This window comes from Penicillium soppii (genome assembly GCF_028829465.1).
Source record: "Penicillium soppii strain IBT 18220 chromosome Unknown utg000010l, whole genome shotgun sequence".
Taxonomy (NCBI): domain Eukaryota; kingdom Fungi; phylum Ascomycota; class Eurotiomycetes; order Eurotiales; family Aspergillaceae; genus Penicillium; species Penicillium soppii.
In genome coordinates, this window is record NW_026643240.1 from 3297056 (window position 1) to 3310749 (window position 13694).

The 13694-nt window shown below is 45.4% G+C and overlaps 5 protein-coding genes across 5 annotated transcripts; 2 read left to right on the forward strand and 3 right to left on the reverse strand.

The window, feature by feature from the left end:
* Positions 1–923: 923 nt before the first annotated feature.
* N7529_011913 (uncharacterized protein) lies at positions 924–2600 on the reverse strand (the record flags this gene model as incomplete). Its single annotated transcript, XM_057247439.1, has 5 exons — positions 924–1566; positions 1628–1899; positions 1951–2051; positions 2101–2196; positions 2255–2600. The coding sequence occupies 5 exons, from the start codon at positions 2598–2600 to the stop codon at positions 924–926; spliced, it is 1458 nt and encodes a 485-aa protein (XP_057092788.1).
* A 799-nt stretch (positions 2601–3399) lies between these two features.
* On the reverse strand, positions 3400–4752 carry N7529_011914 (TauD/TfdA family dioxygenase; the record flags this gene model as incomplete). Its single annotated transcript, XM_057247440.1, has 4 exons — positions 3400–3556; positions 3607–3912; positions 3960–4446; positions 4494–4752. The coding sequence occupies 4 exons, from the start codon at positions 4750–4752 to the stop codon at positions 3400–3402; spliced, it is 1209 nt and encodes a 402-aa protein (XP_057092789.1).
* A 624-nt stretch (positions 4753–5376) lies between these two features.
* On the forward strand, positions 5377–6977 carry N7529_011915 (uncharacterized protein; the record flags this gene model as incomplete). The annotated part of the gene is made up of 6 exons (XM_057247441.1): positions 5377–5551; positions 5601–5965; positions 6015–6116; positions 6167–6326; positions 6384–6694; positions 6750–6977. 6 exons carry the CDS (start codon positions 5377–5379, stop codon positions 6975–6977), a joined length of 1341 nt encoding a protein of 446 aa, XP_057092790.1.
* Positions 6978–7355: 378 nt separating this feature from the next.
* On the reverse strand, positions 7356–9107 carry N7529_011916 (putative MFS sugar transporter; the record flags this gene model as incomplete). The annotated part of the gene is made up of 5 exons (XM_057247442.1): positions 7356–7744; positions 7808–8331; positions 8383–8620; positions 8674–9014; positions 9067–9107. 5 exons carry the CDS (start codon positions 9105–9107, stop codon positions 7356–7358), a joined length of 1533 nt encoding a protein of 510 aa, XP_057092791.1.
* A 2065-nt stretch (positions 9108–11172) lies between these two features.
* On the forward strand, positions 11173–13349 carry N7529_011917 (uncharacterized protein; the record flags this gene model as incomplete). The annotated part of the gene is made up of 5 exons (XM_057247443.1): positions 11173–11404; positions 11457–12083; positions 12143–12971; positions 13022–13274; positions 13335–13349. 5 exons carry the CDS (start codon positions 11173–11175, stop codon positions 13347–13349), a joined length of 1956 nt encoding a protein of 651 aa, XP_057092792.1.
* Positions 13350–13694: the final 345 nt, after the last annotated feature.

Here is a 13694-nt window from a genome sequence, read left to right on the forward strand (position 1 = left end):
AGCAAGGTCAGTATATAAGATGATTGTGGGTCAGGTCATCCCTTTCACAATTCCATTACTTCCGGCCTTCTTTATCGATGGAATCACATCGTTTCCACCTGAAGTCGTTCCTTTAAGTCAAAAGAAAAAAGGCCGCAAATGTTCAGCCTTATATGACACCCGACTTGAAAAGTTTGAGAGAAAAACCAGTAGATAAAAACCATATATAACTCTACATCAAAACAGAAAGTAATGGAGCTGTATGGCAGGTGCTGAAATGTGTCGAGAGGAGAATGAATAGAGATAATGGATGGATGTTGAATTGTGTAGTATTGGGGGAAAAAAGGCTCTCTATCTATAGCTAGGAAGGTATGGCAAACATAGATAGCAAGCAAACGCAATGTAATGAAATTTTGCTGTAGTTATCATGATTCATGATTACCGATGATAAGATTAGGTTTGATGTATTTTATATAACTAGAAGAGACTTGTTCAAATATATGAAATAGCAAAAATGCATGCTCGGGATACAAAGAAACATCCGTATGCTATCTTCGACTGCTGTATCGAATTTAGAATTCAGATTAAAGTATCCAAGCTGTAGGGTGTTTGATCCTGTCTTCTTTATCTTCTTCAGAAATGTTCCATCAATCCATCAGCTTTTTCGTTCATCAAGAATTCATTCTGCCCGGACAAGGAGTTTAGTTGTTAGCAAAAAGACGGTCAGGGGCGAGGCGTAATATCTTATTTTCTCTTCGTTCTTCATTCGTGTGAGTCGCGATAAATGCTTTTTTCTCCCTTCTGCTTCTTTGTCATCCATAATCCAGTCCGCACCGTTGTTCAATTGAGAGTCTGAAAAGATGAAGATAGAAAAGATAGCGCGCTTGAAACTACCATTATTTAATTCATGTAACCTTTCTAGCTAGTGGTCACATCGTCCCAGCCTAATATGTAAACCGGAAACTAGGATGATCATCCCCAAGGTTCTCCAACTCCTCTCTCGGCCACTGATACCGATGGTCCCTCTTCCCCTGATCACGCATCCTATTCTCATGGTGTAAATAAACGAAAAACACGACACACGCCATGCCACAGATCCATACCATGCCAAGACTCACTCCAAACCCCGTTGCATAGGTCGGAGCTTCCGAGTCAAAGAAAACATTACTAGCCACCAGACCGCCACAATTGCCGAAACCAATCTGCATAGCCGACGCGATAGACTGCTTATAGTGACCAGACATATTATTGCTCAACCAACCCATCAAGATTGGTTGTGTCATGTAGCCTCCACCCGTGATCGCGTATAGAGCGAAGTACCGGGCGCCCACGGGCACTGAATTTTGACATATCAGGAGTATGTAGCCAATTGTAGCAATGACACATCCTGTCAAGGTGAATGCAAAACGGTGGCGGAGTCGATCGCTCGCGAAGGCCGTGGCTAATGCAATTGCTGTTGCGACGAGGTAGATGGGGATGCTCATAACCTGGGCTCGGACGGATGTCCAGCCTAGCTGCTTGAGAATCGTGGGCGTAAAGAATGAGGTCGCGTAGCCGGTGTTGACTATGCCGAAGTACATAATTGGACTATATATATGATGTCAATTCGAAACTCTTTGGGTGATGAGCCGAAGTTGGCACCACTGACCCCAAATATAGCTTGATATCAGTGAATGTGCGCTTTATTGCCGGCCTGTCAAAGCGATTCATCTGTGCTTCTCCTCTGTCTTCCGACAAACGTTCAATAAGCAAGACGCGCTCTTCTTCATTCAAGAATGTCGACTTTTCAGGCCAGTCGACGATCAGAAACTTGGCGATTATGGCAGCGACAACTGTCACCAGGCCTTCAATTATGAAAATCCAGCGCCAACCACTGTATCCTGCCACGCCATCCATTTGGGCTATAGCATAGGCAAGTAGCTATCATGGTGTTTAGCATATCTCTGCGTCAGTCACTCAGGAAATACATACTCCGCTAACAGCACCGGCCAGAATGCTGGCGCTGAAGAAAACATTCAACCTCCATTGCAACTCATGCCGTTTATAATACATCGCGATCAAGTAAATGCAACCTGAAACATCAGCGCGTACATTCTACCAAGTAAGGATATAATAACTCACCTGGCATGAACCCAGCCTCAAATACCCCCAGCAAGAATCGACACGCAACAAGCCCGCTAAAGCTTTTCGTCAATCCTTGACACACTGTAATTATTCCTGTAATCAACCGAAATCAGTCACACTTATGTTAGTGATGGGATGGTTGATGACATACCCCACAGAAACATGATTCCACTTAACCACCAGGACGGCGGCACTTTTCTCAACACCAAATTGCTAGGAACCTCAAATAGAATATATGGAATGAAAAAAAAAAAAAGCGCTATATTATAATCATGACCCGCCATGCCTAGATCCTTTTCTAGACCTTGCAGTCGTGCATTGCCGATATTGATCCGATCAAGGAAAGCGAGGAGGAAGAGAAACATCAGAATAGGAACGACATGGATGTCAAGTTTCCAGAGCAATCGCTTTTCAGCTGCCCGGTCTATTTCAGGTACTGAAGATGTAGACTTGACATCTTCGACCGTCTCATGGTCATATTCTTTTTCGAGGTCCATTTGAGATATGATAGTTGCTATTGATGAAGTCGCTACTAGCAGCTATCCTGGCAGTTCAGAATCCAGATTTTATAGCGGAATAGGCGTCTTTAAATGTATTTTGACTGCTGATAACTTGCCGCTCCACATTCGCACTGGGCAAATCCGGGGTAATGATGAACTCCCCGCACTTGTCATGTGGCGATCGATTCCGCGTTTTGTTGCAGTTGAGACTTCAATTCCGCGTCTCAACGGCCAAGCAGACCTAAATTTGACTTGGCATGCATCTCTTTTGAATAAGAAAATAGTACAAGGCTTCGAAGAGATAACCAAAATTTTGTGAGCATTTGGAAGTATCTTGGAAATAACTTCAAAATGGCGTATAAAACCACTTCGGTAGAGAGGTAATTTGATTGAAGTGAGCCTTCAAGACTTGACTTTGGTCAGTGAAGCCAATCTCGTTATCCATTGCGGAACGGTATCCGGAATGGTGTTCCGCATCTCTTGCCATCGATCTTCGCTCGATCAAGTACCTAGACTCTGCTCCAAGAGCCAACAAATAAGTAGCCGAAAATGATAACAAGTAAATCTGCATTCGGAAAGGAATTGAGAGCTCGAATGCAGTTACGCTAGAGACACATTCAAAATCAGACTCACCACTTGATCCTTTTTGCTTATCATAACATTGATTTTGTAACGTTAAATCCCCAGATAGATTAACTACACTACGTATAGCTTGGTTCAAAAAGAGCCTGGGAGAGCATTGAAGCTAGGAAAAGTGGTAAAACTGCTCGATTTCAAGTGCTTCCGCATCACTTTGTTAAGATCCCACATTCTTGCGAATAGTCGGCTCGAGTGGGAATATCTGTTCATTTTCGGCAACTTCCTTGTAAACTGTATCCCAGCGATGCTGGAGTGGCTTCGGCGTTTCCCATGCATTCTCAGGATCGCGCAGCCAAAGCCTCAACAAATGACGCCTAACATTGTAGTGTTAGCTTGATAAGATGAAATGCGAATGAGAACTTACTGTTTGCCCGGCTCATCTCTGAATCCGTTCCGCGCATGGAAAATGCTCAGGTTATTCACGTATTGCACATCGCCTTTCTGAAAGTCCAAAGTGGCGCTGTGCTCTTGCGCCAAGAAGTGTAGTGCGTCAAGAGCTTCGGCTTGAGCCTCTGTAATTGGAGGAATATCCTTTGACCGGGGTTGGGCCAAGAACCCAGTAAAATAGCGTCGTGCGTATTGGATTAGAACCCGCTCGGGAGTGGAGTCAGTAGCTGGCTGGTGATAAAGGAGAGGACGCATAGTATAGGGCTTGGTCGGGTTATTGAATCTAGACAGATTAGCTTGAAGATAGTACCCGGGGGTAATAATTCTTACCCGTCTACTGGCCAATCTTGAGATAGCGTGTGAATCAGATCCGGTCTTTCTTTGGCCAGAATGTTATACACATGCCAGCTGCTAGACAGATAGCTTTCTCCTCCCTCTGCAGCGCGGTCCAAACACAGAAGTGATATGATATCGCCTGCATCGGTGTGAAAGACCTGCTTATCGGGGGTATTGGAAGGTGCGCCGATCTTGGATTTATCGACAGTTGCTGTGAGATCTTTGATATGAGATATCACCGGCGAAGTGCCGTTGGCCAATCGAGTATCTTGTTGGCGTCCCCGGATACTGCCAACATGGGATGAAACTCCAGCGTAGATGATAATGTTCTCTTCTCGCGAGTAATCATCTATGCGCAAACCGCGTAGAACAGCAAATCCTCGACCCGTGTGGATTTCTTTGGAGAGATCTCGGAGAACAGGTCGAAGGGTTGGTAGAGGAAAGGTCGACTGATTGATATGACCAAGAGAAAGATTCAGCGCTACTAAGTCAGAAACTGTACGAAAAACTATAGTCGCAATTGCATACCTTGGAAGCTTTTCAAAGCAGCATCTATTTCCTCCAACTGATCCTCCGTCAAGTGATAAATCCACTCTTCTCCCTTCACAATCTCTTTACCTTCCCAGACCAGCGGCGAAACTAATTTCTGTGGAAATCCTGCGGGCAAGGTGGTCTGCAGTGTTTCAGTCTCCTTGCGTCGACGAGTACGCTCTTTGTACTTTTCATATTCAGGTTGGTACTGAATATCAGGTTGGGTGGGCACGGTGATGGTTGCGACAGCGGACATTCTTGCTATACGATGATGTGGAAGGTCAAAACAACCAAGTAGCAGTTAAATAGCGCATCAAAACCTTCCGTTGGGGTATTATTGACATAGATTGCACCATGGCTTACCGTTACTAAATCGAATTGTGTTGGTCGTCACGACATTAACCCCGCAAAGCGCGAAATCACCAGTCAAGTGACTAGAATTAATTAGCAAATAGAGAGTTGTCTCTATAAATTCTTTTGGATCATTTACTAGTGATCACACCATCAATCTGATTATCGGCGCAATAGCCAAGGCGGGAATGGCGTTCAATATAAATTTCTTATTTAACTGTGGCTTCGTACTGGGTATAATAGTGATCGGTATCAAAAACAATGTCGAAAAATCCCGAGCCTAGTGCTTCAAAGGCCTACTCTAGTGATGACTCAAGCGAAGACAATATTCAGCCGAGCGTCAATGAAGCTCATATCTTGCAAGAGCGCAAGATCGGAGTCTTTGGGGCCGTTTCATTGATTGTAAACAAAATTGTTGGAGCTGGGTACGCCAACTGTCCAATTAGGCACTTTTCGTTGAAAATTACTGACAGAGAGCAGGATTTTCTCCACACCTTCTTCAATTTTTAAGCTGAGTGGTAGCCCTGGAATGGCTCTCATCCTTTGGGTTATTGCCGGTGCAATCTCAACGTGTGGAGCAATGGTCATGCTCGAGTTCGGCACGATCATCCCTAGATCTGGAGGCATGAAGATCTATCTCGAGCGATCTTTCTCGCCGAAATTATTAATGACCTGCATCTATCTGTTCTACTGCATCTTCCTGCGTAAGACCTTTTCCTAGTCAGGATCGAACTTTATTCTAACAAAAGCTAGAGGTATCTGCAAGTAATGCGATTACCTGCGCATCATATCTTCTCAAAGCTGCCGGTGTTGAATCGACAACATGGAAGCTGAGAGGATTAGCTATTGCAGCCACTGCATTTGCGGTGGGAATACACACCGTCGTCCCCCGAGTGGGTAGAGGCTTGCAGGATATGATGAGTGCAGTCAAGCTCTTCATTCTTTTCTTTATCGTCTGTACTGGATTTGCAGCGCTCGGTGGCCATCTCAACGTGCCTAATCCACACAACTTTGATCTCTCCACGTCTTTTCAGGGAACTTCAAGCAATGGCTATAATATTGGTACAGCGTTGTTAGATGCTATATTCTCGTTCCAGGGATATGACAATTTGAACATGGTAAGTTATGTTACGTCATGAGATGTTCACTTTTCTAACCAGAATACAGGTTCTTTCCGAAGTCAAAAATCCCAAGAGAACCCTTAAAATTGCGCTTCCGACTGCAATGGGTAGCATCACGGTGCTTTATGTTCTCGCAAATATCGCATATGTATGTTTATCGCTCAAGATACTTTCTCCATCGCTAACCAAGTGTGCTAGTTTGCTGGCGTTTCAAGGGAAGAGTTCAAGGCATCCGATCTTACAATCGCCGCATCGCTGTTCAAAAACGTCTTCGGCGAGTCGGCTGCATCAAAGGCACTCCCAGCATTAGTTGCCTTATCCGCTATTGGTCATCTCCTGGGGATTGCTTTCACAGTCCGTAAGTGTTCACCAAAATGAGTTGAGGAAATGCTCAATTTCTAATGATAAATCGAAGCTCGGGTTATTCAAGAAATAGCAAAAGATGGCATCATGCCCTTCCCAAATATCATTATGCAGAACCGCCCTTTCCGAACACCCATTTCGGCATTGGCAATTCATTTAGGAGTGACAATTATATTCATATGTGCGCCCCCAGCAGGCGACGCGTTTGATTTTATAATCAGTCTGAGCTCTTATCCAACGGTTTTACTCCTTACCGCAGTCACTTTTGGATTGATTAAGCTGCGTTGGTCAAAGGACGAAGACTCTGGATCTGCCTTCAAAGTTCCGTGGGCTGTTCTTGCATTTTACCTGGCAGCAAATATTGTATGTTCTGCTTGTTTGCTAATCGTGGGAGATGATATACTGACAATTCTCACAGTTCCTCCTCGTCATGCCATTTGTTCCGCCGCCTAATGGAAAGGGCAGTACCAGTTTGCCTTATTGGCTATCACCAGTAGTTGCAATAGCAATCCTTACCCTCGGTATCATTTACTACGCTGGCCGATTTGTTTTGCTGCCGTGGATCTTCGGCTATAATCTTGAGTTGACAGCTACTGACCTCAGTGATGGGTCGCAAGTTTCGCGGTACAAAATGATCAAAAAGTAATTATGTTGGCGAAGCGGATAACTAATATCCAAATCATAGTTTCAAAAGTTCATACCTAGGTAAATCGCTCGGCTCACAAAAGTTTTACGTGTCTCTTAAAGGAGGCGGCATGTCAAGAGAATATAAAAAACTATCTTTTCTCAATTACCAACAGTTTCCCTTGCCGCTGTCAAGTAGTTTTCTGTCGATCCGGCGCTTAAAGATGCTGCAAGATTAAGTCATCCAAAAGAAAATTCAGAAGACAGATGTTTCCAAGAAGTGTGCTCGGCACGCTGGTATTAAAGACGGGTTGTCATAAATAGCAACCCAAGTCCATGTCACTACATAATTTCAAACAGGGATTCCAACGATACAATGAAACCATAGCACAAGGGCAAATTATTTTCCACCAACATGCTCAACAGTGACTGCACCAGGCTTCTCATTGCCTTCACCACTCATCTCAATTCCCTTTTGGTGTGCCAGCACTTCCTCTCCCTGAGCAACGTGGTTGGCGCCGCCAAACAGAGTATCGATCTCCTCGAGAGGAACCTGCTTAGTTTCCGGGATGAAGAAGAAGACGAAGACAGCGAGAAGGAAGTTAATTCCAGCAAACATATAGAAAGCGTAGAAGCCCTCGTTGTCGAGGAAGATAGGGAAGAATTGTTGGACGATGGCGTTGGCGACGTTTTGTGTTTGAGATGCCATGCCCACAGCCTGGGCACGCACGTTCATGGAGAAGATCTCCGATGTCCAGATCCAGACCGTTGCACCCCATGACGGTTTGTCTGTAGGATATGATGTTAGTGGTTTCGTCTTTAGGGATTATGTTAGAAGGCGAAGGGACTTACAGAAGAAGATGAATAGGAATAGCAGGAACACGATTGAGATGCCAACAGGTTCTGTTTTGGCCCCGCTGGCGAGAGATGGCGTTTCTGTTTCGACGGCTGAAACAATGATCATGCAGAGTCCCATGCCAATTCCACCGACAATCAGAAGGAACTTGCGTCCGAAGCGATCAACAATCCAGACTGCGTTGAGGGTGAATAGAATACCAAACGTGGCGTTTAAAGCGTTGATCAGAGCAATTTGACTGTCGCTGGTGAACACCTTCTGGTAGATCTTAGTAGAGTATGAGTTGAGTGAGCCTTGTCCAGTAATCTGTTGGCCGGCGTTGAGGACCAATGCCAAGCCCATACGCTTGCGGAGCGACTTGTCCTTCCATAGGGCAGAGTAGTTGCCGGAAATAGCTTCCTTCTCGTATTCAATAGCTTCGCGGATCTCCAGGAGCTCTTGCTCGACTTCCTCCTCTGTGTCGCGGACTTTGCGAAGGGCAGCACGAGCCTTTTCGATGTGGTTTCCTCTGCGGATGAACCTGAGGTTTGTCAGTATTGTCTGAAAGCAACAATAGAAATATTGTTCTTACCAACGAGGGCTGCCTGGGATAGTTGGCAGGAGGACGAGAATCATGACTGGAACAAGAAGTTGGAAGATGACAACAAGCTTCCAATCCCACTCGCCCAGACTTGCAACGTGCTTGGTGCAACCAAAGTTGATCCAGAAGCAGATGAAAGATCCAACAGAGTAGAACATTTGCCAGAAAGTCATGATCTTACCACGAATCTCTGGTGGTGCTAGTTCACCGATGTAGATAGGGCCGGCAGCTAAAGTCTTTCTGTTAGCTAGATTATCATTCATAAGTATGGAAAATGCTTACTCAAAGCAATACCCTGGCCAATACCGATAATGCAACGACCCGCAAGGAAGCAAGCAAGATCATGGCGAGGAGTGAACGTTTGCATGAAAGTAGCAACAATAACTAAAACACAGCCAATAGCCATTCCGAACTTGCGACCCAGGAAATCGGCACAAGGGCCTCCGAGGAAGAAACCACCAAATATAGCGCCAACCGTATATGCTGTGTTAATCGAGCCAATTGTATTTGCGTTGGGGTGGTTCATCCATGCCAGCCAGTTTTTGGAGCCCTGGACGGAGTTGAAGACAGACGCATCGTACCCATAGAGAACCATGCATGATGCTGCCACGAGAGAGATATACCTACAAACCAGTGTTAGATACTGCTATTTGCGATAGATAGCTGTTCACGAACCAATTGTACGCCCTCTTGGCGGTCATCGAGAAAGCTCCCATGTTGGAAGGATGTTATGGACTATTCGTCCAATAACTAAAATGAACAAGGGAACAAAATTGGCCCTCAAGTAAAATCTCGGAGAGAGATTAAGGATCAGCTACACACCAAGGGATATCTCAGCTGACGGGCGGAAGTCCCATCTATATATGAAATATTTAGGGCATTCCGGGGGCGAACCCGCCCCATCCCATGTGAGAGAGAAAAGCGCCATAGCGCAAATCAGACCATCCCCAGAATTAACTAACCCCGGACACGCTAAGATCAATTGGCATTTTGATAACGGAGAGCCTTGTCTCCACGATCGCTGAGTGGTGGGGTATCGCGGAGTCCTCCGCACATGGCAAAATATATCTTACGCCTGGTTAAATCTTCATTGGTCTGGCCTTCTCAGAATGCACGGTGTTGACCTGGGGTAATAGCAATCTGGGGTTCGAGGATATTTTCTTCCGGTGAAATGAAGTGGTGAGTTTCCACGAATCGGGACCTGAGACGATAGGGGCTTGGGAGAAAGTGCACTCCACCAATAGGGTAAATAGTCATGGATAAAGCAACTTTAAATTATTTAAGAACCGAACAAGACACCAAGAAAAGAAGAAATTCTAAGCGAGGTGCCTCTAGAATTGGTCTTGTGAGTCTTCTCAGCTGGGATAGGGCTGACTCTGTGCTTTCTAGGTATACCCGTGGGACTTCTGCCCAATTTCTGTCTGACTACGTGTGAGATTGTACTTTTGGCTCAAATTTCAGGAATATTGTGATGTTAAAGCCCTGAATTGGGATACTTGTAGCGAGGCTGTCCTCAGAAATCCGAATGAGCGATCACTTCACCAGGAAAAGGAGAAGAAGTGAAATCGAGGGGAGGTTTACACTCGCACTAATCCCATCGCATCTTCCCAGTATATAATTTCCTCGTTCGAATGCTGCCTGGGCACCTTCCTGCAACATTCAACTGCCCTAAATCGTTACCAATGAGGTATAGTGTGGGAATTGAATCTTACAAGACTTCGCAGCAATGCGATGAAAATAACAAAATCAATATCATTATTATTGTGGCAAGTATTGAGCTCCTCCAGTTAGCTATCTCATGTCATACGGTCTTATTATAACCGTCCGAGTGATTGTGCATCTGGCTTGGGCATATCTTGTTGATGAAGACTTGGTACTCAGGTTAGCTAAGCCTGCTTCCCTGTGAAGCCTCAAGGCCACTGAATATTGGCTTCAGTTATAGATTTACCAACAGTCCATTCACTTTTTCTTCAAAAGATCTATGCCCATGTCGTACGAAACTTTCAAGAATCGGCAGAGGCTGAATGTATGTATTGTTTACCAAAGAGAGCCTGAGAGCTATGGGTATCTTAGTTATACCTCGCTTGATCTTCTAGCTATAAGCTCTCTCTAATTTGAAATATCCTTATCAATATTCAGGTTAGGCGAATCTAATTACTTTTTTTTCCCTTTCATATCCCAGAAAGGTCATGGTTATGCCATTTACAATCCACCCAATGCGATATATCAAATCAACACCATCCTAGGCAGGAGTCAAACAATAACTCGAAGAATAGTCAGACCAAGATGGCGGAGCAGACTTCTTCAACGGAATATAGCTCTCATATAAGATTCTAAGGTTCTTTGATGCCATCACGCCGTAAGTATTATAACACAGCAAATAGTTCTTACTCACTTTCCAAGTGACCATGTTTCATTCAAATCACTCACTATTCCTGCCAGCCACCAAACTACTTTGATCCATCACCTGTTTCAAGGAGATGTATTTAAATTAAGCAGAGTCTTCTCACCTCGCAATTAGAACCAAATCAACTATCGAAATTGGGTGCATATGGACATATGGACATATGTACTTTAAACTATATCGATCACGTGCTCTCGCGATTCCGTCAACGCGGTCCGCGACAGCAAAGTCCCACAATTCCGACAGACCATACTTGCAGGCTTTCCTTTCTTCATTGAACATATCACTCCGTATCTTCTTTGACTTTGCAATGGCATATATGAAGTAACCTTCCACCTTCTGAACTCAGCTAGTATTGCCGGTTCCCTCTCCCCGCAATGCCACCCAAGACGAAGAAAAAGCAGACGCGACTTGCTTTTACCTCAGTCGCCACATCCACAAGTTCCGAGCAGAGCAGTCGAGATTCTCGATATTCCACACTCACATATGACAATCCAAGCTTGGGAAGTAACCGCCCAAAAAATATTGCGAAAGGCAAATCTCAAGCTTCGTCCGAGAAGAATCGCCTGAAGCTCTCTGACACTGAGCAAATCTCTTATAATGACAAAAGTATGGCTGCGGTATTTCTCCGTGATGAGGTTCCAGAGCTAAATCGCACAAGATAAATTCTCCAAGCAGGCCTCTCCCGGCGACCCATTCTCCGAAGAACCCATTATACCCGCCTCTCAGAAGCAAAAGCAGCATGCGCCACCTTTTACCATCGAAGTGAAGACCAACAAATTGCAAAAGGCTGATTCGCGCCCAGGTTTGAAGATGGTCAGCTCTAGGAAACCACAGCAAGCGTTGCAATTTCCGCCGAAACATACTGAAAACAAAGATGACTCAAAGCTTTCTCAGCCCCGCCGGGTGCTGAAGCGAAAGGCAATAAACTCACCAGTTGCTTTGAGTGATTCTGATGAACCAGTGGTCTCTTCAACTGCTTCAGCCGTCAAAAGACGCAATTCCACTCGGAATGTCAGGTCTTCAAACTCACCGGTCGTGGTCACTGATGACGATGACGATGAGAACGACGTCGTGGCCCCTTCGACCGCCAAGAGGCGCAGGGCAAGACCGACGGTGGCAGTCAGCGATGATGAAGATTCCGATGAACCCGTCGCTTCTTCCCCTATGAAGAGACTCCGACGCGGAAATGATGTGGAAACCCCTCAGACTCCCCGGACTCCCCGCCATGCTTCCGATCAGGCCAAGCTCGATATAGCGGAAGATCTTGAGGATCTGCAGGACTCAGGTTAGAGCCGAATGATGCCCAGGTTTTGCTCATCGATGCTAATCAACATAACTTTGCAGTTGTCAAGAAGAGTCGAACTCGTGGTCGAAATGTCGAATCTGCACGCGACAAAAGGTTGAAGCAACTTGAAATTCTGCGTCGCAGAAGAGCAGGTGTGAAAGAAGAAAGCGATGGCGAAAAGGAAGAGGGAGAGGAAGATGGAGGTGACTCAGACGTGGGAGAAATTGAAGACCCTCGCAGTGATGCCAGTCCATCTAGAAAGGGACTCTGGAAGCACCACGACGATGATAGCGACGTGGAGTCGGCTATTGACCCGAATGAAGACCTTGACCGATATGAGGATGACTTCGTTCTGGAAGACGAGAAGGATGATCTAGGCGTTCCTACGGAGGAAATTCCTTTCGAATTCACCCGCCATGCATACAAACAGCCGAAGGAATACTTCCGAGATGTTATTGGCTGGATGGTACAAAACAAACTCAACCCGGCCTTCCCTCGATCTGATGCCATGTACGAGATGGCATTCATGAAGCTCGAAGACGAAGTCAAAGGTCGAGCTGGCTCCCAGCTCATCTCTTCTGTTTGGACTCCAGCTTTTGTTTATGCACTCCAGGCTCGCCCACACTTGGAGATTTCCGCTTTCCCTACGGAGGAAAATCAATCGTGCGATGCTTGCAGACGATCAGGGCATCCGGCCTCTGCAGATTTGAGGCTCAAAGGACAACCATATGCCCTGGAAACCTTGGAGCCTCTCAAGGACGATGACGATGACGATGAAAGTGATGATAGTGAGGGTAGTAAGAAATCTAAAAAGAACGATGACGGACAGGATCGCGATCGAAGTGGCCATATCATTCCTCCGGAGACTGTCCATTTCTATTTAGGAAGGTGAGTTCATCTACAAAAAGCCATTTTACATATCTGACAATTGTTTCCAGACAATGCAAAAGAAGGGCCGAGCTTGCTCACACGCTCACACATTGGCGCTTTCATCTTAACGAATGGGTCATCGACCACCTGACGCATATGGGTCATATGGACGACAATGAGATCCTGAGACGAAACGGTCTGAGTGTGAAGCGAAGAACGCGAAATGCGAACGACGTCCTTGACAAGATGGTCAGTACTGGTGAAGTTGACAAGCTTTGGCGTGACTTCCATCTGAATCTCAAGTCTGCCCGCGAGAAAGAGGTATGTCCATGTCTTTATTGATCTCTGTGATCTTGATGCTAACATAGTCTGTTTTCTTAGTCCATCTATGGATGATCAGATGGTTGCGCAACTCGATGCAAGGCCCCTTCTTAGCAGCCGTCTCAATGTTGAAACGACGATCTGCCCGTGTTGAAAACGTGCTTCCTCCGTCGACAACGTGCTTCCTGCATGAATGAATTTTTCCCTCCCTTGTCCTTTGGACAAAACCCTACGATGATACCCCTTTGTTTTTTCTTTATTGCTATCTGATTTGTAGCTCCAGTAGCTATGGACAATGCAATATTTATGGTCCCTTATTCAATTCAATCATACAAGTATCTACATACTCGATCTATGATCTCTCTCATAATTAAATAGCTTGCTCACTACTCCGTAAATCAACCTTAAAGCTGTCTTGTA